Below are 26215 nucleotides of genomic sequence, written 5' to 3' on the forward strand. Positions count from 1 at the left end.
TAAAATATTACCTTTTATTTTCTCAGGCACACAAGTGATCTGGGATAGCAATTATTAAGAGATTTTAATGATTCACCTGTAGAATTATCTATTTTAAATCTTTAGCTACCATAGAAAATAGTTTGCAGCAATCACTTTGCGGTTCAGAAGTACCATGTTATAATTTAGTTGTGAAATAAATTAACAGTTTGTGTTCAATATGCAAGGTTATTAGAACTCCTGAGTTTCAAATATCCTGTGGAACACATGATTCCTCTCCCTTCTTTAAAGGCTTTTAAACTTAAAGAGATGACCATTAAAAAAAATTATATCCTAAATAGCTAATTCTAACAGAAATTAGCAACATCTAATCTGAAAACCAAATAGTGTTATTCTGACCATCATTCTGATACAGTGAGTGAGTGGCCTCTGTCTGATTTGATCACCAAAGTCATCAGCCTAGGTGTCACTATTCCTGAGGTCCTCATAAACTTTTCTTTTTCTCTGCAAATGCCACTTGCTTTTGAATAGCCAGGATTTACCATGCATCTAAGGATTTAGCTGTATCACCCTAGCACAAACCTAGCTACTTTCTCCAGCATTCTAAAGCTAGTCCCACAAAAACTGACGTAAGCAAGCCATGGCACCTTCCCCAAGAACAGTCCAAGTCAGCACTGCACATTAATATGCACGGAAATGCTGGGAAACGCTTGTAGCTATACCACAAAGCTCAGTTACAGCAAGGACAAGTAAGAGTAACTACTGAACTTAGCCTCTCAAGGAAGGAAATGTTTTACAGTCACATATTTGACCCTACCAAAGGAAAGACACCTTAGAGAGGTCTGCAGTTGGTTACAAAGTACATAAACCAGAACTATGAATAAACCCACACGGTCACTCTTGAACACAAACTCAAAACACACATTCTAAAGACAGAGATTTGGTTCTATTATTTTCATAACCCAAAGAGTACAGATTTTAACTTATTTCACAAATTGGATGATCAAATGAAAATGGACATGAAAGCACTTAGTAAATTATTATGTACATGTTTTTAAACAGAGGTGGTGTTTTAAAATAATTTACATGACAAAATTTGGCAGAGTACAAAAAATCATTAACAATCACCAAAAAGTATGGAAAACTAGGGGAAAGGCCCAAAGGATTAAAAATTGAGCATATCTTTCATCAGATTTAGAAATTATGTAGATTGTATGCTTTTTAAAAAATGTGCATAAAGCAACTTTATACTGCAGTTTGAGAAATCAAAAACATTTTATTTTATAAACATACACATTATATGACTGGAGACATTATCCGGGCAACATAAAAAGATCCTGTAGAAATTTGTTGCTGCCATGAAGCTGGATGCAGAGTTAAAGATGGAGTGAAGAAGGCATGGCAATGCTCTGTATGACTCCTAGGAACCATGTCTAAGCCCCAGCAACCAGGTTCAGCTAGCAAATAGCATGAATATGATGGATTCTTAGTACTTGGAGGCCAGAAATAATGAAGAAAAGGAAAACTGCAGCTTTAGATTAGATTTTAGAAATAGTAAATACATACTATTTTAAGTAAAAATGTATGAGTTTATTATATAAAATTATGACTGGCAGAATACAGAAAGTGTATTTCTCTTCTCCCTTTACATATTTAAGTATGAAGCAAAATGTAACAACTGGAAGAACTCAATACAAACTACCAAAAGGTATTCATTTGGTGAAATTTTTCAAGTTACAAAATACTAAGTAAATAAATGCACTTTAAAACACATGAAGTGTAACACAAGTATGAAAGTAGTGATCTTAAATGATTCCTTTAACAAAAACTAACACACAAGAAGCACAAGAAAAATATTGTCAAGTTAGACAGAAAAGAATAAATCAAGCGTATTGTTCACCAAGATTATTAAATTATTAAAAAAATAAAAACACCTAAACAAGTAATTAGGATTTAAAAAAGAATAAGAATATTCTAGTACTATATATTTTTTCTACCAATGAAAGAAAGACTGGAGGCCAATTAAGTAATATAGACCTAGGTGCCTCTAAGATCATTTATTTGCACTGAGGTCTTGGTATGAACATATAAATGATACCCAAAGGTGGGAAAATTCATGCATTATAAAGGAAATAAAACAACTATGACTGTAATAGGGCAAAAAAACGTATGCATTAAAATGACTAAATGCAATGTGTCCTCTAGCATAAGCCTAGAATAACCTGCTCCCAAAGAACTCTTTTGCACTTTAGTAAATCAGGGCAAAGGTGTTACCCTGATGAAAAGGCAAATGGGAGGTTTCTGATAAGGTAGACTCTTCATAGTCAAAAAAGACACAAACCAGAAAATGTGCATTCAGGTCTATAATCAGGGTGGTAAAAAACTAATCATTAGTTTACAATTAAACCATTTTAAAAACATAAGATGATAAGTGGATATTACATATGTCATATGGATCATATGCCAAATTACTGTATGCTATACTCCTAAGTGCTATTAATAAATACACTCAATTAATGCTACAAGAATTGAGACTTAATTTCACATTTCAGAATTCCTGAGTCTTATCAGAGAAAAACAAGTACCAAAAAACAAACAAAACAAACCTACTTTATAGTAGGGCAAATCATACAAATTTGGGTATTAAGTCAATATTCTATCTATAGTTTTAAAGCTGAAGACTATGGGGACAAATATATATGTAATTCAGTGGAATTATAAACATGATTTTAAAGCTTGGTTTCTTAAAAAGGCGATTTGATCAAACAAGGCCACCTGAGTGACATCTTTAATGATGGAGAGCCCATCATTTTAAGAGAGTAGATCTTTATTTCAAAGCCTAATGATGAATAAAAAAGAAAAAGAAATTTATTTTACTAAGATTTTTCAGTAAGACTGCAATGGGACAGCCCTTTGATGAAAGATCTAATGAGCGTAAAGCCAATGTAATGGAATTAGAACATGAGTTCTAATTTGAGCCACAATCCATTAAATAATTTCCCTTTTGCCTTGCATATTACACAGTGAAAATAAAAAGGTATCTTAAGAGCACTTCAGTCCCACAATGTAGGATTTAAGCTTGTGTGAACAGGTGTAAATGGCCCTGCAATGATGTTGCAAAAATACATTCAACCAAAAGTTAATGTCTATTTTCTAACTAGTAAAGAAAAGGGAAGCAAAGTGGTCCCTCTTAAAATAACAAAACAAAACACTATCTTTTCTGGAAAGGACAAAGAACATCTAAATAACATCATACATTTAAAATTACATACTTCTACTCCTCATTATAAGTAGGGAAGATGCATACAACTACTCTGGGACTTTATAAATAAAGACACTAAGCAGAAAAATATTTGGGTTATTTCTTTGTTGTTCATGAGGAGCCAGAAAGAAAACAATTAAAAAAACGCTAAAGTGCAGACCTACAGGCCATTGCGGGCATAAACAACAATAAAGAGGCGCGGCCCAAATTTGCATCTACATTTACACTTTCACATCCAGAAAATGATTCTTCCTTTAAAAAATTGTGCAATTTAAAAACTAGTCAGTTCTGTTTGTGCCGTAATAAAATTAGAACTCGTCTCTGCCCACTAGTAAGGTGACCACTAGACCTTGGGCAGCACACTAGCTCTTGACAATCGTACATTTTGTGAGAGTCATACAATATTGATTCCACCTCCAGAAAATGTTAGGGTCCTCTTGTTGTAGAATGAAGAGCCACTGGCATTTGGTTGATTGCCTTTAGCCGGAGAGGTTTTCAGTTCCATTTCACAAGCTACAATAGCTGCATTCAATTCCACTTGAGCTCGATGAACTACATAAAACATGAGGCCTATACTTATAATAATCTGTGGATAAAAATAAAACATTACAGTTAATAATATTTTATATGGAAAAAAAGAAATAAATTCAATAAATATCTGGCTTAGAAATGTTTCAAACAGAGTGCTTCTCAAATATGGTCAGGTAAGATTTTCAAATGGGTTATACACAGTTTCCATTCATTCTTTTCCTGGTTGCTCCTACCGGGAGTGGAGGGCTGAAATCAAGAAGTAACCATCATAGGATATCAGGTTAGCACAAGGCAAGCATACAGCCTTTTTAGTCTATATAAATAATGTTTGCTTAGTAGAAGTCAAACTTGTCTCTTTGTACCAAACAGCTTCCTTCAAGGAATAATAAAAAAAAAGTCTAAAAATAGAGGCAACAGCTGGCTAAACTTTATTACTGGAATTAATATAATAACATATCTTTGCAGGACTAGAAATGTCCATAGGTATTCCTAAGCCCACTTGGAGAGAAGCACTACCACTTCCAAATGATCTAGCACAGCCAGAATTTAAAATATTATGAACCACTTTAAAAAAGTGAAATGCCAGTAAACTTCAAAAGAAATTAACAAGAGATCATGAACATGAAATTGTCTGTACTTAGGGAAAAACAACAACAAAGGAAAACATAATTATCAAGAAAAAAATGCCAAAGGGATATGAGAAAAAAGTGGTTAAGTCTTGACTTAACCACTCAGTGATGTGACTTCACATCACCATGTAGGCTTCTCCCACTGTCCAATAGGAACTTGTGGTCCGTCTTTATATGTTAATGTACCTTAACATTTTATATACAATTCATCAGAATGTCTAGGCAGTACATATCTTCTAAATGGTATTTACTCCAAACTTCGTTTGTAAATCAGTTCTTTAGAGTTTGGAGCAAATATTTTCAGGCAACAAGATTAGGACAGGTGATGTTTAATGTCCCAGGAAGGTCAAAGAAGTTCAAAGGCCACTCTAACCATAGTGACCCTAAAATATTAACATAATATAAAATAAAAGCCTATCCATAATTTTAAGTTTTGTGGATAAAGTATTCTAAAAGCACTGAGAGTCATGAGGGAAGTGTAGAGGCAGAGCATAGTGGGGGTGGGATAGTGAGAGGAACTTGGAATTCGTGCAAGGGGGACACTAGTAAATGGGTATCCAATGCTCAATACAATTCTTATTTTTATAAGTTTATTTATTTTGAGAGAGAGAGAGAGCGCGCACGCAAGGGCAGGGGAGGGGCAGAGAGAGGGAGGGAGGGAGAGAGAGAGGGAGTTGAAAGCAGGCTCTACACTGTGAGCATGAAGCCCAATGTGGGCTTGAACTAAGGAACCACAAGATCATGACTTGAGCCCAAGTCAGATGCTTAACCAACTGAGCCACCTAGGGCCCCATAATTCTGAGAAAATTAAATATTTTAAAGGTGGGCCTTCAAATGACTGTGTTTGCTCTCCTAAAAAGACAAGGCATACTAACTGATATGTAAGTTTGATACTTAATAGTGTTGTGATGACACCATGTAGAGCCATGGAAAACTAACTTGGGGAGGGTGTGGATGAGATGCTGAGCACTGCCTCAGACAAGCTGGACTTGAGGAGACTACTGGATATCCAAGGCAGTGCAGTGAGTGGGTCCAAAGCTTAGAAAGAAGGCTGAGCTGAAGATGTGTGTTTGGGAGCCTTCATGCAAATAAACATAATAGCCACCATACTAACTGGATTTCCAAGAAGAAAAGTTTTCAGAGTAAGAACACAAAGCTTAGGCTAGAACTTGAGGAATACCAATTGTAGAGTGAAAAGAAGAAGAAATGCTGATAAATGTACCAGCAAGTGGGAGAAAAAATCAAAAAGCTAAGGGAAAAAACTCTTAAAAAGAATCTTAGGTTGCTGAAAGTTCAAGCCAGATGACAACTGGAAAGTACATCTGATTTTGACAAAGTTAATAATGACAGCCAGAGAAAGTAGGCTTAGATCTGTGAAAAACTTTTTCATGTTCTCAGTGATGGTAAAATCTTTACATGGGATTTTCCCCAGATGCCTTGTAGACCCAAGGCCTGGCAATTTGTGCTGATTCTTTCCTGAACACACTACCTTACTCAAGTGTAAAAAAAAACAAACAAAAACTTGTTTTATAAAGCTTCCATAAGATCACAAAAGTATCAAATACAACAGGACCAGCCTTCTACAGAAAGGCGTCTCCTCCACTGTTGACTAGAGAGCAGGCTGACAGCAAGAGTGGAACATGAGACAGCAGATTTCTTGGGTGGAAATTGAGGGGTTTCCCACTTGAAGGCTTCTGATTTTTCTGTTAATCAAGAAAGGCAATCTGTTGAGAATGAAGTGGAAAATGGGGACAGGAGCCAAAATTGTGAGAAGTGAAGACAGGTTTGCAATGGTCATTGAGGAAATGGCGGGTAGGAAGACAGAGGAAACAGGCTCTGGGGAAATGTTGAGAAACCAGCAGGAGTTTTGCAACCATGAATTAAATATTACCAATCTGGTTGTATGACTTCCCCAAAACAACAGGTGCAAAACATATCAAAACTTGGACTCATCCAGGGTTTTGGCTGGTGGGTACCCAGAAAAAGACAGGGCATGGAGAGGAGTTAACTGAATTGCAAGACCAAGGAATCTTAAATTGGATTTTTGTACAAGAAACGGTTGTCCTTCCTCTGAACATCTATTTATTTTGTATTGCTTTAGTTTTACAGACACTCTGGATTCTATTTAGGTGGCTATAAGGCTCAGAGGCAAATGTGTGGCTTATTTCTAGCAAATATGAGAAACCTCGTGAACACATATTCTACTAACTTAACCTAAGCTTCACCCTTAGTTCCTATGTTAGTTTCCCTCTTCAAGAGGACTTCTTTTCCTCTCTTGTTTTATTCTGTGTATCTTTAGTAAGCTGAATTAAATCCTTTCTGAAATATACTAAGCTATAAGGAACATCAACAAATAAATCCGAGGCATAGAAATGCCTTTACTTTTGTTGTGGTAGTTAACTGGTATTTTTATAAACATCTGGGCTAAAAAATAGTTGCCTTTTCCCCCCTCTTGTATCCTCAGCTTAAATTTATCAGTTCAAAGGGGTATGAAATCACTGGGAAAAAACCCAAGACCCTATATTTTTAGAAGCACTACTGACAAAATGCATGAACTATTTTGTTCTATTATAACTCCACTAATTATAGTTAAGTGATTTACTAAGATGTACAGAAACAAAGTATCAAATAATGAAAATCTTATGAAAATTACTGATAATGACCAATTCTAATTACTTAAACATAATGTAATTGGAAAAAAGTATTTCAAATGGGTTAATCATTTTCAGAAAACTAAACATAAATATGTGCTTAAATGTATGCTAAAAAAATCTATCATTCAGGGGCATCTAGGTTGCTCATTTGGTTAAGCTTCAACTCTTGATTTCAGCTCAAGTCATGATCTCATGGTTCGTGAGTTTGAGCCCTGTATATAGGGCTCTGTGCTGACAGCATGGAGTCTGTTTGGGATTCTCTCTGGCTCTCCCGTTTGCAGGTGCTCTATTTCTCTCTCTTTCTTAAAATAAATAAATAAACTTTAAAAAAAATCTATCATTCATGGGGTGCCTGGGTGGCTCAGTTGGTTAAGAGTATCACTTCAACTCAGGTCATGACCTCACGGTTCATGAGTTCGAGCCCTGTGTCAGGTTCTGTGCTTACAGCTCAGAGTCTGGAGCCTGCTTCCAAGTCTGTGTCTCCTTCTCTCTCTGCCTCTCTCCCACTCACACTCTGTTTCTCTCTCTCTCAAAAATAAATAAACATTAAGAAAAAAAAATTTTTTAAATCTATCATTTAGGTTATTCAAAATAAATACACATACACACATATATATAATGTGTGTGTGTGTATATATATATATACACATATCTTTGTACAAAAAAATAAAAACAAAATGGATTCCCGAATAGCAAAAATATTATAAAATTTTTCTTAAAGGAATCCATTCAATTGATAAGCTTTATTTATAGTTCAATGTAAGTATTCCTGGGCTTACTTGTTTACTAAACTTATACTACATAAGCACAAAGAAAATCAACTCTGACTTTATCACAGTATTTTTAATACAATATAGTAACTTAAAAATTAAGAATAATGCTAAGTGCAAATTTATAATATGATATCATATATTTAATAACTACCAATTAAAACTAGCACGTGAAGAGACCAGGAAGATAAGTTGGCTGTCTCAGTGTTATCTGCTCAGTAAACTATCATCCTGGCTGTGAGCATGGTTCCTAGGGCCAACGGCCTGGGTTCGTGTCCTGGTCCTACCCCTTGCAGCTGAGACTTTACACCGATTACTATCCACTGGCGTGCTGTTAAACTAGCTCTTGGAGACCAGAGGTTGGAGTCTTGATTTGAGCGTCTGCTGTTTTCCATAGTATAAATATTCCTGCCTCTGCTGATGCCGCTGAAGAGTCGGAAGAGATGTACACAATTAGTTGGACATAAGAAAAGGATGTACCTCCTAGTGTTTTGGTAGGAATTAAATGACCTTAAATATGTGGCATATAAAGCTCTCAAAAGCTATTATCCGTGTCTTACTAAATCACCAAAAATTATGGTGATTTTGTATTTTGGTAAATCTCAGGAAGCAAATTATAGCACAACTACAGAAATGAATTTTGAACTCTTCCTGTTGCAACTTAAAGGCACTGATTGAATGTGTCTAAATTTTTTTTTAATCAGCCTTCTATATGGAATTGTATGCACCCTAAACTACATTACAATTTGCATGGCAATAATCCATTATGCCAATCTTATTTGAATTTGTAATGGAATACTTCAGACCCTTTCATAAAGCTATACTTTCTTAAAAAATATTTTGTTCTACATCAAATTGTACTGGGGAAAAATTACACTGCCAGTATAATACTTTTTATTTTTATTTATTTATTCTTAATATTTATTTTTGAGAGAGAGAGAGAAAGAAAAAGAGAGAGAACTGGGTGGGGCAGAGAGAGAGGGAGACACAGAATCTGAAGCAGGCTCCTAACTCCGAGCTGTCAGTACAGAACCCTACGTGGGGCTCAAACTCACGAACCACAAGATCATGACCTGAGCTAAAGTCGGACGCTTAACCAACTGAGCCACCCAAGTGCCTCAGTACAATACTTTTTAAAAATACCAAATTGGAGATTTCAATAATTTGAAGATAAACTAAGATAAAAACCCAACCCTCCCAAATCTCACTAAAATAATCTTCAGAAATGTAGTATTAACAACACTTCACAAAAACTCAAAAATAGAGTGATGACTTTGAAAATTACGGCAAAAAGAACCCTATTTTTGTCATTCCTTTTTGTTTTGTTTAAGAGAATTTTTAATAAGCATCAGTTCAGTTCTATATACTTCCATATATCCAGACAGTTAAAATGTAAATGTTGTAAAAATATGAAGTATAATTGAAAGAACAAGAAAAGAGATAAAAAGGAAAAATTCTCTTAAATTATTCTCAGTGAAATCCGTTAGGTTTAAATAAGCAATGCCATATGAAAAGAAAAAAAAAAAGAGACAGAAAGAACCCTTAGCCTTAAACTCACCTGTAAACAAAAAACAAAATATCCACTAACACTCTGTTCTGCAATGACATCTTCCATTGTCCGCAGGGTGGTACCCAAGTAAGAATTCAGAAGCTGGGTAGGAAGCAGTCCAACCGAAGATGCCATCAGATAGTTGGGTAAGGAGAGATCAGTAATCTAGAAGAGCAGATTAAAGGGAATGATTCATTATCAAGTAAAATTTCAGTTTTACATAAAACTGTGTGTACAAGTCTTGCTCATGGTTTTTCCTTGGGACTAGAAGGAGCTCGAATATTTTCATAAGCATTCTGATTTTTAAAAATGATTACAAAGGGAATATATGCAGGATGTAGATGCAGAATGAAGTTAAGAGTTTAAAGAAAAATTTTAATATTCTGCTTCTACCAGGAAAGATAACATTTGTGACAATCTTTTTCTTGGATGTAAATAAAATGTGCACACATATGGATCACTTTGTAAAACAGTTCCGTAGATCTTCCTCGTGTCATCAGCAATCTTCATAAGCAAGCTTCAAAGGCAGTGTGGTTACTAGGCTCCAACGCCAGATAACCCTATAATGGCATGTCAATGCTGAACTTTAATGAACTCTTTTCCTCTGAGAGGCAGTATTTTCATCTGTGACATGAGGGTAATAACATGGTTGTTTTCAGGATCAGAAATATTTGCACAGTCAGTAGCAAATGCCTAGCACATGACTGATGCCCAGAAAAGGTAGACATGATCATTACTATGCAATTATACTACCACTGTGTGGATGCAGTAGCAATTTAAGCATTCTTCTGCTATGGAATATTTAAATTACTTCCTTATTTGTTTGTATATATGTGATTATGTATTTATATTTTTGCTATTATAAATTTTAAAAAATACTCTGATGAAAACCTTTATATATTAAGCTGTGTGGGAATGTCTAAAATATGTCCTTTGGTATTCATCAAAAGATCGTTGTGTGATCTTTTCCCCTAGAATGTGGATTGGACCTGATGCTCACTCCTGGCAAACAGACTATGGCAGAAGTGAAGAGATGTAACTCTCAAGATTAGATTACAAAGTAAGAGAACTCCGGCTGTCTCTCTAGTAGGTGAGCCGTGCAGAGTGCCATGTGGCAAGAATCTAAGGTCTTCAGCCCATAGCAAGCCAAGGTCTGAGGCCTGCCAACAGCCACCCGAGTGAGCCTGGAAGCAGATTCTCCCCCGGCGGAGCCGTATTATGACTACAGTCCTGGCCGACACTTTGATTGCAGGCTTGTGAAAGGAACTTGAGTCAGAGGCACCCAGCTCTGCACAGAAATTCCCAACCTACAGAAACTATGAGATAATAAATGCTTATTTTTAAGTCAACCACTTCTGGAGTGTTACACAGGAAGAAATGACTAATACATTATGTATCTCCACTATTTAGAATAGATCACTAGGAGTAGAATTATTGGAGCTAATAATGAAACCTGTTTTCCAAAAAAGTTCACGCTGATTTATCTATCAATAAGTAATGCATGAGTATGCCTATTTCATCATACTCTTACCAACTTTAAGTATTAAATTTCAATCTTTCTCAGTTTGATGGGGTTAAAATGACATTTTATGATCATTTAACCTATACATATTAATTTATATTAATATTAGTTTTAAATATACATTTTTCTATTTGTATTTCTTTATGGCTTCCCTTGTCCATATTTGCCCATTTTTATTGGAATGTTAATTTTTTTATTTATTCATAAGAGTTCTTTATATATAAGGGCAACTTTTGTCTACTATATTTGGCAAACTTTTCCTCTAAAGTGTTCTTTATCTTTTAACTTTGTTTTGACATACAAATGTTTCATGATTTTTACATAAGCAAATAATCAAATATTGCCTATCTCTTCCTCTGACTTTTCCTTTTTATAATTTCACCTTTAGAAGGTCTTTTTAGATTTATTTCTTTACCTATATTTCTCTTCTGAGTCTATTTTCCTTTTTAACACTTACCACTTAACCCTTCTGGAATTTAACTAAAGGTGAAGATACAGCCTTATTCCTTCCCCAGTAGCCCGTTTTCCTAGAACTACTTATTGAATAACACTATCCACTGACATCTTAAATCATGTATTGAAACCAGGTTGTTGTAAAGACTGTCAGTTAATATCTGGATACAGAATTCCCTATCCTGCAAACCCTTCATTACACCTCTTTTTAAAACTGCCATAACTATTCATACTTATTCATTTTTACAGATAAATTTTAGGATTATTCTATCATTCAAATAGAAAAAAAATCAGCAAGTTTTATATTGGGAATGAGATAAATTTCTAAATTAATCTGAATAGAACTGAAATTCCTGTAATATTCAATATTCTTATCCAGAAATGTTTCTATAATTATTCAAAACCTTTTACAGCTCTTACTAAAGTTTGATAGTTTTATTAACATATATTATATATTTCTTATTCATTTACCTTTAAGCATTTGTGTTGTGGTTGGTACTGCTATTAATTTTGATAGTAACTTTTCTATAGTCCCATCTAGGTTTACTTGTATATAAGAAAGTTTTTGGCCATTTTACTAAACTTTTATTTGCTAATGTTAAGATCTAGTATTTTATTTAATTTTGTTTTTTAATTTTTTTAATGGTTATTTATTTTTAAGAGACAGACAGAGCATGAGTGGGGGAGGGGCAGAGAGAGAGGAAGACACAGAATCCAAAGCAGGCTCCAGGCTCTGAGCTGCCAGCTCAGAGCCCAATGCGGGGCTTGAATCCACAAACTGTGAGATCATAACTTGAGCTGAAGTCTGATGATTAACCAACTGAGCCACCCAGGTGCCCCCAGATTGGTATTTTAAAAGAGTAACCTACAGCTAGTCTAACTACAATCTAATCTTATCTAATAATCAAGTAAGTCCTATTTTCAGTAAAGCTACATTCATCTCTGCTCAGAGATGATTAACTGGAGACGTGCCACTGCTATTTGGAAAGAACACTACAGTGACTGGTCAACAATTCAACTAAACAATCATGGACTCCATGTTGCCCAGGACAAGATGTTCAGGTAGGTGCCTGTAAGGGACAGAAAGTAGGATCCAGCTCCTACCTCAAAGGGTTTACATACTGACAAGGACACATCCACTACCTCAGGAAGGGAGCCCTGAGAAGGGCTGTGTGTAGAGCATTAAAGAGTAAACAGGGATTAACACGAGCTGCAGGAAGAGGGGCCAAAGGGCAGCGATGTGAAAAAAGCAGCATTCAGAATGGACTCTGAAAGCTAACTATGCATTTGGCAAGCAGAGATAGGTGGGATGAGAAAGCTAAGGCGTGCTAAGAAGAGAATGAACAAGGACAATGTGGTACAGAAAGTACAGGATGGATCAGTGAAGTTGGCAGTGAGGCTTGGACTGTTTACAGAGCGCACGCAAGGGAGTTCGGTACAGGACAGATACGTGGGGTGATACTTGTTAGGGGTCTGGGGCGAAGAGAGAAATGGGTTTCTGCCCAGTAGAAAAGCACTGGGGAGTCTAGTCAAGGAATGATATGACTGGGGTGAAGAAAGGTTCCTCTGTCAGCCTGGTGTACTTCAGGAACAGAGACCTTTGTTTGGAATAAACATGTCAAATATATAAAACGAGTAAAAATGACAAAAAATGAATCATAAAAATTATGCTATTGAGGTTAATTACAAGACACTGCATGTTTTGGAAGCTGTCTTTTTTTTTTCTTTTATTTATTTATTTTGAGGGAAAGAGAGAAAGGCAGAGAGAGAACAAATCCCAAGCAGGCTGTGCACCATCAGTGCAGTCTGATGTGGGGCTCGAACTCACAGACCCATGAGACCATGACGGAGCTGAAAACAAGAGTCGGACACTTGACCAACTGAATCACGCAGGTGCCCTGGAATTTGTCTTTAACATAAACATTTCGGTTCCCAAAATGTCAGAATGCAAAGCTTCAGTCCGTAGTCTTTAAATGTAATAAAATTTCTCTAAGATGTAAAATTGACATACAGATATGACATCAGTATTATCCAAATGGCGATGGTAAGAATAGATCTCATAAATGTGAAACAACTCTGCAACTCAACTCTTTAACCAGCCCTTTGTCCAAAGCATATATTAAAGTTCATCAAACCCCTTTTCAACAAAACCTCATCCTGGGGAAAAAGCAAGTGTTATTGCTTTTATATATATGCCCCTTCTGAAAAGCAGTATATCCAAAGAAAGCAAAAAACTAATTTTAGCTAATTATTGCAAACAGTGATGCTGGAGTGTCAAATAATTTACCAAGAACAGCAACAGAATCACATACACACACAGGTTTTTAACTATTACTAACTTACTAAGTTAAGCAGGTTCCAGATTATTAAAATACAGCATTTCCTATATGCTAAGATCTTACTCAGAATCTGCATCTAGCTCCATTCTTTGAAAAACATAATAAATTGAGGATACTTGTTCCCAAAGAGACCTCTCCAAACTTCTCTTGCCAATAAGTGCTTATCCACCATCTTCTTAAAAATCTGTCTGTTTGCCTACTTGCCAGAAACACATTAAATGTGAGCCCAGAAGATACCCAGGGGATTCCTGCCTGCACTATCCTCGGGTCTTGGCTCAACGTAGTTCTCCTACTCCAAAGAACTTCTAAAATCTCAACTTAGGATGCCACTGTTGTCTTACTAGTCGGTTTCTATGATCATAAATACTCCAGTGAGAGTTTTAGGGGTGGTGAATGTGACTTGACTGCCACCCTCCCATGCTTTTAACAGTCTAGAAGCACCGTTAAAGTATATGCATTCCTGCGGGGCCTGAACTCGGGAACCCTCAGCTCAGGACCTGAGCCAAGGTCAAGAGTGAGATGCTTAACCAACTGAGCCACCCAGCAGACCCTATGCATTCTTATTCTCAAAGGTTCTGTGCTTTTACTTGGAGATGTAATTCACTTCTCTGGACCAGGAGGGGCTAATGTAGAACATTACCTTATACCAAATAGATCCTGAAAACAAAGAGCCCATCTGAGGAAGTGAATAAAAACAAACAAACAAACAAACAACAACAACAACAAACCAACAACAACAAACCAAGAGAGAAAGAGCAAGAGCTGACTTATGTTTGGGGCTGAAGGATCACTCCTTTGCTTGAGGAATCCGGGGCCTGCCGGCCTCTCAGGTACAACACAAAGCACCCTCTCCAGGCGACCCTGCCTCCAGCCTCTCCACTTTCTCAGTTTACAGCTCTTTATACAACGGTTTTACCAGCTTTAATTTAATCCACTAAGAAACTTTATCTAATTTTTGCACAGAATATCTTGACATAGATCTAATGAAGAATATAAAAGTGATCTGTGTTCAGAGAAACTCAAATTTTATCCACAGTTCTGTAAATCTAATATTAGTTTTAGTGCATTATGCTTTCCTGAAATTTCTTCGTTTATACCATAGGGAGGCTGTTTTATTGACAAGGTTGCATTTAGGTAAATTCCAATTAAAAACATATTTAATAATATTATACAGAAAAAAATCATGAATCACCAAAATAATTTTTAAGAAAGGAATGATCAAAGGAAATGAAAATGAGTACAGTTTGATCTTTTCATCTAATTACTGTTTATTAATAGGCTGTGTTTTATTACATATACATCCTCAATATACTTACTATCAGCATTTCAGAAACAGAAATGGCAACTACAGTTGACCCTTGAACAAGGGTTTGAACTGTGCAGGTCCACCTGTACCTGGACTTTTTCCAGTAAATACAATACAATACTATAAATGTATTTCTCTTTCTTATGATTTTCTTAATAACATTTTCTTTTCTCTACCTTACTTTATTGTAAGAATATAGTAGATAATACATTATTTGTATATAATAACATACAAAATATTTGTGAATTCGCTCCTTATGCTTCATGTCAACAGGAGACTATTAAGAGTTGTTTTTTGGGGAGTCAAGAAGTTATATATAGATTTTTGACTGAGTACAGGGTGGGGGATCAGTGCATTGTTTGAGGGTATTCACTTCCAGGAAAACGAAAATTTCAAAACCAGTTTAAGAAAAAATATTAACTGCCCATTCTCCCTTCCTTTCTCCTCCCTCCCCAAATACCTCTCCCTGTGTCCCCAATCTCACATCAGAAGTCAGTCACACAGCTCATTCCTCCCTCATTCCCAAATCCAATCATTTGCCCTGTCTTGTCAATTCTACTTTCTAAACACCTAAGAAATCCACTGTCTGTTATATTCCTATTCAATCTCCTCTCTCTAGTCTCCACACCCAGACTTAATGTGCACTCATCACCTCTGCTCATTCCTGCTGCAATCTTTCAAAAATGCAAATGTAGGGGCACCTGGGTGGCTCTGTCTGTTGAGCATCCAACCCTTAATTTTGGCTCAGGTCATAATCCCAGGGTCATAGGAACAGGTGAAGCCTGCTTGAATCTCAGTCTCTCTCTCTCTCTCTCTCTCTCTCTCTCTCTCACCCACCCCGCCCCTCTCTCTAGCTGCTCTTTCTTTCTTTAAAATAAAAAAATAAAATAACTTAAAAATAAACTTTAAAAATGCAAATCTAGTCCTGCTTTAACTCTTTCTGACTGCCATCAGAAAAAGGTTCAAGTTTTTCAACAGGTAAAGTGCTTCACGACCCAGCTGCTGATAATCTCGTTTCAAATAACATTATGTTCCAGGCACATCAAAATTCTCTTGTTCTTAGAACCCTCCTTGCTCTCTTTTCCTGTTGGGCCATTGCACATTGTTCCTTGTGGCGAGGAAATTCACATGCTTCCTCCACTCCTCTTACTTGGGCCAAAGTCCTAAACTGTCTTTCACTACTCAGTCATCAATGTCTTCTAGAAGACCTTCCCTGAGCTTCCAGGACTGCACTAGGAACAGCATTCAAGTTCTCTGACAGGACACTCTCACTCCCCAGTCCCCTTTACACTAGTGAGTACCTGACGATTTCACCTGTTTGCCCTTCACCCCTTTCGAAGACTATAAATTTTGTACAGAAAGGGACCTGTCTCTAGTCCTGTGTCTCTAATCTTTAGCATGATGCCTACTGTATATTAGGTGCCAAATATATGTTCATTGGATGTTAACTATATCAATATCAGAACTGTTTATACATGTGGAGACTTATAATCTGTCAGTTTACAAACAGGCTAGGATGCAAGTCCACTTGTAATCATCTGTTCTCAAATGGAGAGTACTTTCCTCTGTCCCCCAAAAGGAAATAATGATGTAAATGGAAATTATCAGCAAAATGTATGCCATAGTATACCTAGAATGCTACTTCTCCACTAGATTGCAAGCACCTTAAGGGATTTGGGATGAACTCTGCTTTATGTACTGCTATAACTTCAGCATCTAGACCGGCAGTGGGCACAGATTAGAGACTTACCAGTTACTTATTAAGTGAACACTGGATAAATACTGAAAGCATTTGCAGTAATCTTTGAGGTCAAACTAATGTCATGGCTAAGACCCTCTGGTTAAGTGGCAACTATGAAAGTACTGAGAAAAGTCTTGCTACTGGAAAGAGAAACCAAGGCAGGGGCTCTGAGAGACCGCCCCCGCCCCCCAACAGCTGAAGACGCTTTCAAGGTACAGGACAAAGATAGTCAGGTCAGTGAGTCTACCTACAATGCAGAGAACATCTTCACATACACAGACTTTTTCATTAGTTTGATGTCCCTAAAGTAGGAATTGTTTTTATTGGTTCCTAAATATTTTAGGAGTCGCCGATCCACTGGAGTATCTGATTAATACACACACACACACACACACTAAATAAACCCTTTCCTCAGGAAAAAAATACACCCATACGTTACTGCATATAATTTCTGGAACACAGTCAAAAAAGATCTTATTTATAGAGTTGAAAAACTATATAGGCTTATTATTTTTACTCACCAAACAAAAATTTGTCAAATGCCTTCTATACAGAAGACCCAGCTCTCAGCAGGGATTAAGGTACAAAGAGAGAAAACCATAGTTGACTATGTGGTCACTGCCACTCTGTGCCATACTTAATAACCACAATGTTCACTACATTCAGTAAGAGGTCAAAAAATTCATTTATAACATTTACTCACAATGTACTCACATTTACTCCACAAAATAAGGAAAGCACATGAACTCATCAATGCAAAGACTAGAAAAATAAACATTAAACTGTTTATGCTGTTTTCTTCTTTGCACTTAATCTACTTTTCAAATTTTACAACTAACACTGCTAAACAGACATTGTTGAAGTGTTTTAATGAGACTCATCTGCTTTTAAAGAAATGCTTTACCTAGGAAGGGGTAATAAGACATACAGTATGTGTTAAAAGATGCAGTAGGCTAGAGATACTGATTTGTGCATTGTAAGCACAAAAACCACAGAAGCTGATGAGGTAACTGAAGAAAAGCACAAAGAGAGACAAACAGTTTTGAGGAAGTAATGGCCACTATACTGTGTACTGTGTGGCCTAAGGGTGTGGGGTGAGGTGGCATCACGTTTGTCAACTTGGCCATCATATCTGACCCTTCAGAAATAGACCCCAAACTCCTTCAGAACACAGCTTGGTCTCATCTTCCTATTCCATCCATAGTGCACCACACTGGCAGTGAGTCAGTGTATTTTAACAGAAGAAAGGATCATCAGATACACTGGTCCAGGGACAAGTGTCATAACCCATCAGCTATATCCGACCCTGTGGTTATATCCATAATACAGACTACGAATTTCAGATAAAAAAAATTTTTATAAAACATACTATCACCAAACTGTTAAAGTAAAAAGTTACATTGAATTGTTGCTCAGAATATTTGCTTAAGAGCAAATTATATGAGACCCTGTCTAAACTCCCTCTTTACAAATAAGAAAATTGGTGGCCAGATCATTAAATGACTTCACCAAAGTCACGCAGGAGCTGAGAAAGAACTTCAGGTCCCCCAAGTGTCCACGAGGCTAAGACTTACCATAATTGTGGTCTTACAATCACTAGCCAAAAGCTTCTATTTAGTTGTAAAATAAATTTCAATTTGACTATAAACTAAATTACTAAAACTTTTCTTTTTCTTGATTACTCAGTGCAAACCTGAGGAAAATTCATGAGTTATATTTGCTTCAACTTCATCTTTAATCATCTTTTGCTATCGTTTAGTTAGTATACCAGTTTCATAGCTCCCTGCCCCTCCCCAAACCAACAAAGAATCTTTTTGTTGCTTGTTGCTAACCTAATAAGGGCTCATAAAAATAACCAAAGTAATTAACAATTTGAGAACACATAATTCTTTTTTTTTTATGTTTGTTTAAACATGAGCAAGCATTCGCGGGGGAAAGGCAGAGAGAAAGGGAGACGAGGACTCTGAAGCAGGCTCCAGGCTCTACACTGTCAGATGAGAACCCCACGTGGAGCTCAAACCCAGGAACACTGCGATCACCTCACCTGAGCCGAAGTCGGATGCTTAACCGACTGAGCCACCCAGGCGTCCCAGCGAAGGCCTAATTCTTTAAAGTGGTTCCAGTGAGAAGTAACCCAGGGTGATGGGTCAGGCGGTGCACTTTCAAATTTGCTCATTTCTATTTTATTTTCATTTTACCTACAATACCCATATATTTACTGCTTTTGTTTTCAAAAGGATAATTTTGTTAGGGGCACCTGGGTGATTCAGTCCGGTGAGCGGCGACTTTGGCTCGGATCATGATCTCATGGTTCATGAGGTTAAGCCCTGGATCCAGCTCTGCTCTGGCAGTGAAGCCTGCTTGGGATCCTCTCTCCCGCTTCTCTCTCTGCCCCTCCCCCACGTGTGTGTGTGTGTGTGTGTGTGTGTGTGTGTGTGTGTGTGTGTTAGCTCTCCAAATACACACACTAAAAAGAAGGAAGGAATGAAGGAAGGAAGAAAGGAAGGGAGGGAGGAGGGAGGAAGGAAGGAAAGCCACACTATTAAAGAAAAAAAAGATACTTTTGTTAAATACAAAGGTTAAGTAAGATACATAGGAGAGCCTAAGGGCCTCTTCCTACCTATGCAGGGGCTCAGGCCTAATGGGTGCTTTATTACAGTGACTAATTAAGCTCTAATGCAAACTTTTCCAATCAAGTGCCAGGCAAGAAATATTTTAGGCTTAGTAGGCCATAGGGTCTCGACTACAACTATGCCATTTTAGCTTAAAATGAGCCACAACCAATATAAATATGAATGATCATGGCTGTAGTCCAATAACACTATTTAGACACTGAAATTGAAATTTGATTTTCATGTACCCCTCACATGCAAAAAATATTCTTTTGACATTTTTTCCAATCATTTAAAAATGAAAAAAACTTTGGGGATTCTGGGTGGTTTAGTTAGTTAAGTGTTCGATTTCAGTTCAGGTCATGATTTCATGGTTCGTGAGTTCAAGCCCTGTGTCAGACTCCACACTGACAGTGCAAAGCCTGCTTGAGATTCTTTCTCTCCCCCAGTATCTCTGTCCCTCCCGCCTCCCACCCCCTCACTCATCCCCCCTGCTGCTCTGACAAATAAACTTAAAAAAAATGAAATAAACCTTTTTGGTTTGTATACCATACACTATCAGACAGCGGACCTCGCCAGGGACCCCGTGGCTGTAAAGTTCCGGGATGGTATCTAATGCAACTATCTAGAACCGTGCCCAGAGCTTGACACAGGGCACACCCTCCATAACATTTATGTGATGCGCTATCGGGCAAGCGCTCTGCAATTAAAACCAGAAAATCTCTGAGACATTCATCTCTTCTTGGATCAACAATAGAATATTGGGTAAGTTCATTTCTCCACCGTTTACTAACTATATGCTCCTAGGTTACTTTGCCACTTAGTACCTCAGTTAACTTAGTGGTAAGATGAGGTTTAGGGTTGATATAAGCATCAAACAAGTAATATGTACATGTTAGAACAGTGCCTGGTACTTACGAAGTTCAATATAAATATTTGTTAAGTTATCTGAGAAAAAAACCTCTGAGTTTCAATGTCCTCTTTTTGGAATGCAGAGGATAGAGAGAAGGAGACAGTAAATAATCAGCAAACTATATATTTTATCACATCACATACCAGGTGTCATTAAACACATTTTACAACAGAAAGTATGGCTCAAAAGAGTAACTATAAGTATCTCAAGATGTCACAGTAAATGTTAGGACCGAGTCTGATTTCAAATGTGTGATATCTGTCCTCTATTTAACTCTACCTCTTAGTGACAGATAGCTCCTCAGAGGGCTGCTGTGATGATTAGGGGAATCATATACGTAAATCTGCTCTGCAAACTGTGAAGTGGTATATAACGTATGAATAAGAGAATCTTTCATGCTGTGCTTCATGTTTTTATTTTAGGTTTCAAAGATTAAATGATGATGGAAACAAAATTTCCTATGGGGAACTATTTAAGAAAAGGAACCTATCAAACATTTGATTTTTTAAGTGTTTCTATGCCCAAAGCGAAATGAGACAGAGAATGATTTTTAGGATCTCCCTTCTGGAAGCTGCAAGTATCATTATGAATTCTATTACCCATAACAACCAATTATCACATAATATTTTGGGAATTAAAATTGATATTTCACAGAAGGTATCTGTAAACTGTAGAAAAGTCCAGATGTCTCCAAGGGTGGGGGCGACTCTTAGACCTTACAAGACCATTCTAATGCTCACTAAATATAAGATAGGATGTTATTCTCTTGAATGTTTTTAGTTTTCAACTTCACTGCCAAGTTTCTGCTAGATGGCTTTACTCTTAGGATTCCAGCTCCTATACCTCTACCGACCATCCTTTCCTTTAGAACTAGTGTCCTTTCTAGCAACTTATAAAAAGGAAAACTTGGTTTCAAAGCTACACAGGCAAGACTGGCCATTTGAATCAGTAATATCACATGTACCTCTTAGAATGCTGGGGATTCAAGAATTTAAGACATCAAAAGGCACCTAGTAATTGAGGAAAGGCAGGAGACAGGCTGCAGAGGTATGTATCTGTGCAGGTTTGGAATTTTCCTGAGGGGAAAAGAAAACTCACTGGAGAGTTTCCTGCAGAGTAAAATTCAGATTTGCATTTTAGAAACAAATCCTGGAGAGAGAAAACACTGGAAATCCTTGGCCCAAAGGCAAGGAAACCAGGTAGGAGGCTCAGACACCTGAATTAGACCGGATGGTAGTGGGTCACACACACGTGTTTAGGAGGCAGAATCCATAGGACTTGGCCAAGATTAGTTGTGGGGGAGAGAAGAGGTAATCCAGTGACAGAGTCATAAAGACTGCTTCCTGAAAGAACACCCCAGTTTTATCTCCTTCCTGGCACCTGCGTCGCTCTTCTGAAATTAGCACTGGCCACGTGACTTGTTCAGGCCAGTGAAAAGTGACATTGTGTCCAGATGAAAGCTTTCAAAGCCAGTATGCAATTAACCACCATGTCACAGTAACCAAGAGAAAGATGGCGGAACTGTCAGCCTGGATCCCAGGGTAAAAGTGACATAAAGCAAGGATTTCCTGCCCTCTTCCCCAAACCAAGCTGAATCTGGATCTGTCAACAGGTAAGCAAACCTTTACTTTTTAGCTTACTGAGATTTAGGGGTTTTCACTACAGCATAATTTAGCCTGTCCTGACAGAAGCTGTAAAAAATGCTCACCCTAGGGGTGCCTGAGTGGCTCAGGCAGTTAGGCGGCCATTTCTTGATTTCGACTCAGATCACGTTTTCATGGTTCAGTTTGTGAGTTCGAGCCTTGCCATGAGGCTCTGCATTGACAGTACAGAGCTTGCTTGGGATTCTCTCTATTACTCCCCCACTTGTACGCTAGCTTGCTCTCTTTCAAAATAAGTAAATAAACTTAAAAAAAAAAAAAAAGAAAGAAATGCTCATCTTAGAAGATGTCCAGGTAAGAACAGTAGGTAGAAGCACATATAAACTATAAATCTATAAGTCTTTCTTAATAAGCAGTAATAACTCCATTAAAATGGAGAGGGGGAGCTTTAACTATTTCAGCAAAACAATAGGTGTATTCTTTAGAAAGGAAAAAATTTAAATATGTACTTGGGAAACTATATTTCTTATGATCTAAGAATTGATACTATAAAGTGTTTTTGTACTTTTTTCCTATTTCAACAGTTTCAAAAGGGGAGTGCCAGCCTGCATATCCCTTTTTAGCACACATGGGGAAAGCAAAGGAATCTGGTTAATGACAGAGACAAAGCAAGGGAAAACCCCTTTCTTTCTGTATGTTAACCTTTACAACCAACTTCTGCCTCTAAAATGTAAATGTCACTTACCTCCACCTCTAGTAATAACAATTGCTAACAAAGACTGAGAACTATGTGTCAGGCAAATCCCACCTTCACTGCACTAGCTTATTTCACCTTCATAACTCATCAGGAGCTAAATCAAGGACTGATTCCAAGGCCTATGCCTCTCATGATCACTATATCTCACCTCCTCTTTAAGGTAAGCTCAGATAAATTTCTTGAATCATGGGCATTAAGAAATTGAGTTTTAAGTGGAATAGAGGAGAAAGCGGCAGGTGTGTGTGTGTGTGTGTGGAGGATCTTTAAAAAGACAGGAAGGGAAGAAGAAAACGAGAAATATGACTGGGAAGCAGGCAGCTATGGGCAATCAGAGGACTATGGGGGTACAGAGGATGAAAGTAGAATGAAGTTACAGAAAGCAGAAGAAGAAAGCCAAACTAAAGCAAAAATCAGTCTAACTAAGCTTTAGTTTCATCCACATACCTGGGTGAATTCAGTAACTTTTTGGTTGAAAGAGCTACTAAGCAGATAGTTAAGAATAACAGAAATGAACAAAATGTAACAGACCGTATCCACTGGCTCTTACAATCCACCCTGCTTTGGGCTAGAAGTAAGAATTTTACAGTGTAACTCTGCTTATCAGCCCATCCTGGTTTCCAACCTCAGCTCCCCACCTGGTAGGTGGGTGACCCTGAACAAATCCCTGGAGGGCTGAGCCTCTGTCTCTTCCCCAGTAAAATTGTGCCAATAGTATCTATTTCAAGAGAACATTTTTCTTTTTTTCCTTCTTTTCTCTCGAACCCACAGCCCCAACTTGAGAGTTGTCTCTTGTCAAGTGTGGTTTCAACTACATAATTACTTAAATTATTTCCAAGCACAAACTATAGCTTTTATTCACAGATTTAAAAAGACATTATAAAAAACTGGCTTACCTTTAATTAATAACTATATAATGAATCCTCATTATGTACCCAGGACTACATTAGGTACTAAATAGACAATGCAGAAATAGAGCCATGGGTTGAGATCCGATCATCAAACCACAGTGCAGAGTTTTACTTTACCATTTATTTAGTACCTAGGTGCCCTTGGATAAGAACAATAGTAATGGTGACAAAAACCAACATGTGTTTGTTAAGCCAGGCTCTACTGCATGTATTTATCTTATGTAATTGTCCCAATAATCCTATGAAGTAGGTACCACTTCCCCCATTTTTCACATAAGGAACTGACCACAGAGGGGATAAGTAACTTGACCAAGGTCAATAGATTGTGCGCTGAGGGCAGACCTCCAGAGCACCAGTCCTGTGCTATTAAACAACAGTCTATACTATATGCATAATCACGTTCTCCAGGGCTGGGTTAAAGATTACAAATAGTATTTGTTAAGAACTTAGGAGAGTAAGCACACAGTAGGTGAAGAAGAAAACATCCAAGGATGCAAGCTATACTGGAGATCAAAGCAAACCAGCAGAAGGAAACTATTCAGGTTCCTTAGTCCCAACCCTCTTCCAAAGTCTTAGGACCTTTGATCTATTATTACCCAAAGTTGGGGCAAAGTTCCATGTTTATACTTCATACTACAGATTGTTGTAAAAGGGGAAATTTTAAGTCAAAAAACATCAAACCACCCTAAACACCAAACTCTGTTTACAGAAAACCTCTTAGCTATTTCCATGCCTCCATTAGCTTCATTCTACAATCATTGCTGTTCGTTAGAACCAACATGAGATTTTAAAAAACGCATTTAAGAAAAAAAGAAGTTCTTAATTTTCTCACAAAAATGGTATGTTGGTTAGAATTATTTTTTAAAGATAAACTCCTAATTTATCCAAGTTGTTTACAGTTTGTTTAACTGGTGGCTACGGTTTGTTAAAGTTATATATTGCTTTAAGAGCTATTAGCGGTGAAAAAAAATTATTCACAAAAATGAAACAGAAGACATTTGGGCTTTAAAAGGATGCCACACTCCTAAAAATACCAATTTTTAACTTTTAGGAATCGTGATTGGAATGGTTTGTAATACAAGAGAATTTATTGTGAAACAATACAATGTATCAGAATCGCTAACATAATATAAAATACATCCATCTCTGTGGTTTTGAATGTTGTATTTAACTCAAGCTGAAGGGTTGAGTTCCTAGAAATCTCTATATGAACTCTTTGTAGTTTAGAATCATTGAATTTGGGGAACTTGGTAATCTAGTTCAACCTCTTTCACTTCAGAAAAGAGGAAAGCAAGTTAAGAGACAGTTAATAGTTTATTCCAAAGTCACGAAATTTGTAAAGACTGGCTTCCTTTCTTCCAGTCAGATCATCTCCTCACTAGTATTCCCATTCCTCAGTTGCACTGCACTAGAGAAAACTAAATTGGATAAGCAGAACATATGAATATAAGGCAAAAAAAAAAAAAAGTAGAACGTGCGTATAAAGAAGAAAAATATATGCTCACTAGGCAAAAGGTCATCTGTCCTATTTTGTTTTATCCCCTACATGGTGATTTCAAAACCAAGTTCCTCCAAAGGAAAATGACCCGGAGGATCTCTCCCTTTGCAGTGTACTAAAGCCAACTAACTACTTTATGAAGACAAGGCCTACTGCAAATTTTAGGAAACTCTGTAATATGGAGTCTGAAGCTACTCTCTCCACTGTTTACCCAAACACTTCCTTTAGCCCCGCGTACTTAAAAACTTGAGTCAAAACCCAGGATGCATTTATGCAGCAAGAAAGAAAGCTAGGAAAGTGAAGCCCTCACTCCGACTGTTGCCAAAGCTGCTACAGAAATAAGATGCCAAATGTTTACAGTGGACATTTTCATTCATCTCCCCTTAAAGTTAAAAGGACTCTTCGTTTTTAATCAAACTTATATGCCAAAAAGGAGTAGTTCCTTCTCTACCAGATCTCCCTTTGTGGCTCCGACTTAAATTTGTTTTATTTGTATAGGATTTCATGCGTGCGCCGCAGAGTGATTGTAACTCCTGTTGTCAATGTCACTTCTCTTTTGGCGTGTATTTGATGGAGCGCCCTCCCAGGGCCGTCACAAGACCGCTGGAAAACAGCCCCGGAAAGGGATGGGGGCAGCGGGATACCACTTACCGAGAACACTGCATTCTGAAGCCCAAAAGGTATGGGGGTCAGTCTGGCCAGCGCCACCACTTTCAGGCCGCTTCCTCCCTCCACCACGCGAATAACGGCGCTCAGCTTCTCGCTGCTCTGGATCCTGGCGGCCACCCAGGCGGTGAGCAGCCGCTTGCAGACCACATGGGCGATGAAGGTGCCGATGAGGACGCCCACCACCATCAGTCCCATGCCCAGCACGAAGCCGTACAGGTAGCCGGCGGCCACGTTGAGCACGATGTAGCCCCAGCCGCAGGGGAACGACACCACGATGAAGCCCACGACGAAGAGCAAGACCCCCAGCAGCGAGTCGAGGCTTTCCACCCAGAGCAGGAGGTGCTGCAGGTAGCGGCGGACCAGGGCCAGGGAAGCGAAGCACAGCGCGGCCAGCACGCACACCAGCACGAGGCTCCGGCACCAACAGGTGCTGCCGAGGCAGCAGCAGCGCCAGTTTCTCACCTCCGCCACGCCGACCACCACGCCGCCGCCGCTGCCGCTCCCGGGGCCGCCCGCCAAGGC

The 26215-nt window shown here is 37.9% G+C and overlaps 1 protein-coding gene across 1 annotated transcript in view; it reads right to left on the reverse strand.

Moving 5' to 3' along the window:
* The window catches only part of TMEM64 (transmembrane protein 64), a 27879-nt gene continuing 1664 nt past the window's right edge, over window positions 1-26215 (reverse strand). The window contains exons 2-4 of the mRNA XM_029923300.1: window positions 25676-26215; window positions 9384-9539; window positions 1-3827 (exon numbers count right to left, since the gene is read on the reverse strand). Coding sequence (XP_029779160.1) covers window positions 3636-3827; window positions 9384-9539; window positions 25676-26215 — 888 coding nt within the window. The 3' untranslated portion in view covers window positions 1-3635. The remainder of the gene's footprint in view (window positions 3828-9383; window positions 9540-25675) is intronic.

The sequence above is a fragment of the Suricata suricatta genome, chromosome 15, assembly GCF_006229205.1.
Source record: "Suricata suricatta isolate VVHF042 chromosome 15, meerkat_22Aug2017_6uvM2_HiC, whole genome shotgun sequence".
In the NCBI taxonomy this organism is placed as follows: Eukaryota; Metazoa; Chordata; class Mammalia; order Carnivora; family Herpestidae; genus Suricata; species Suricata suricatta.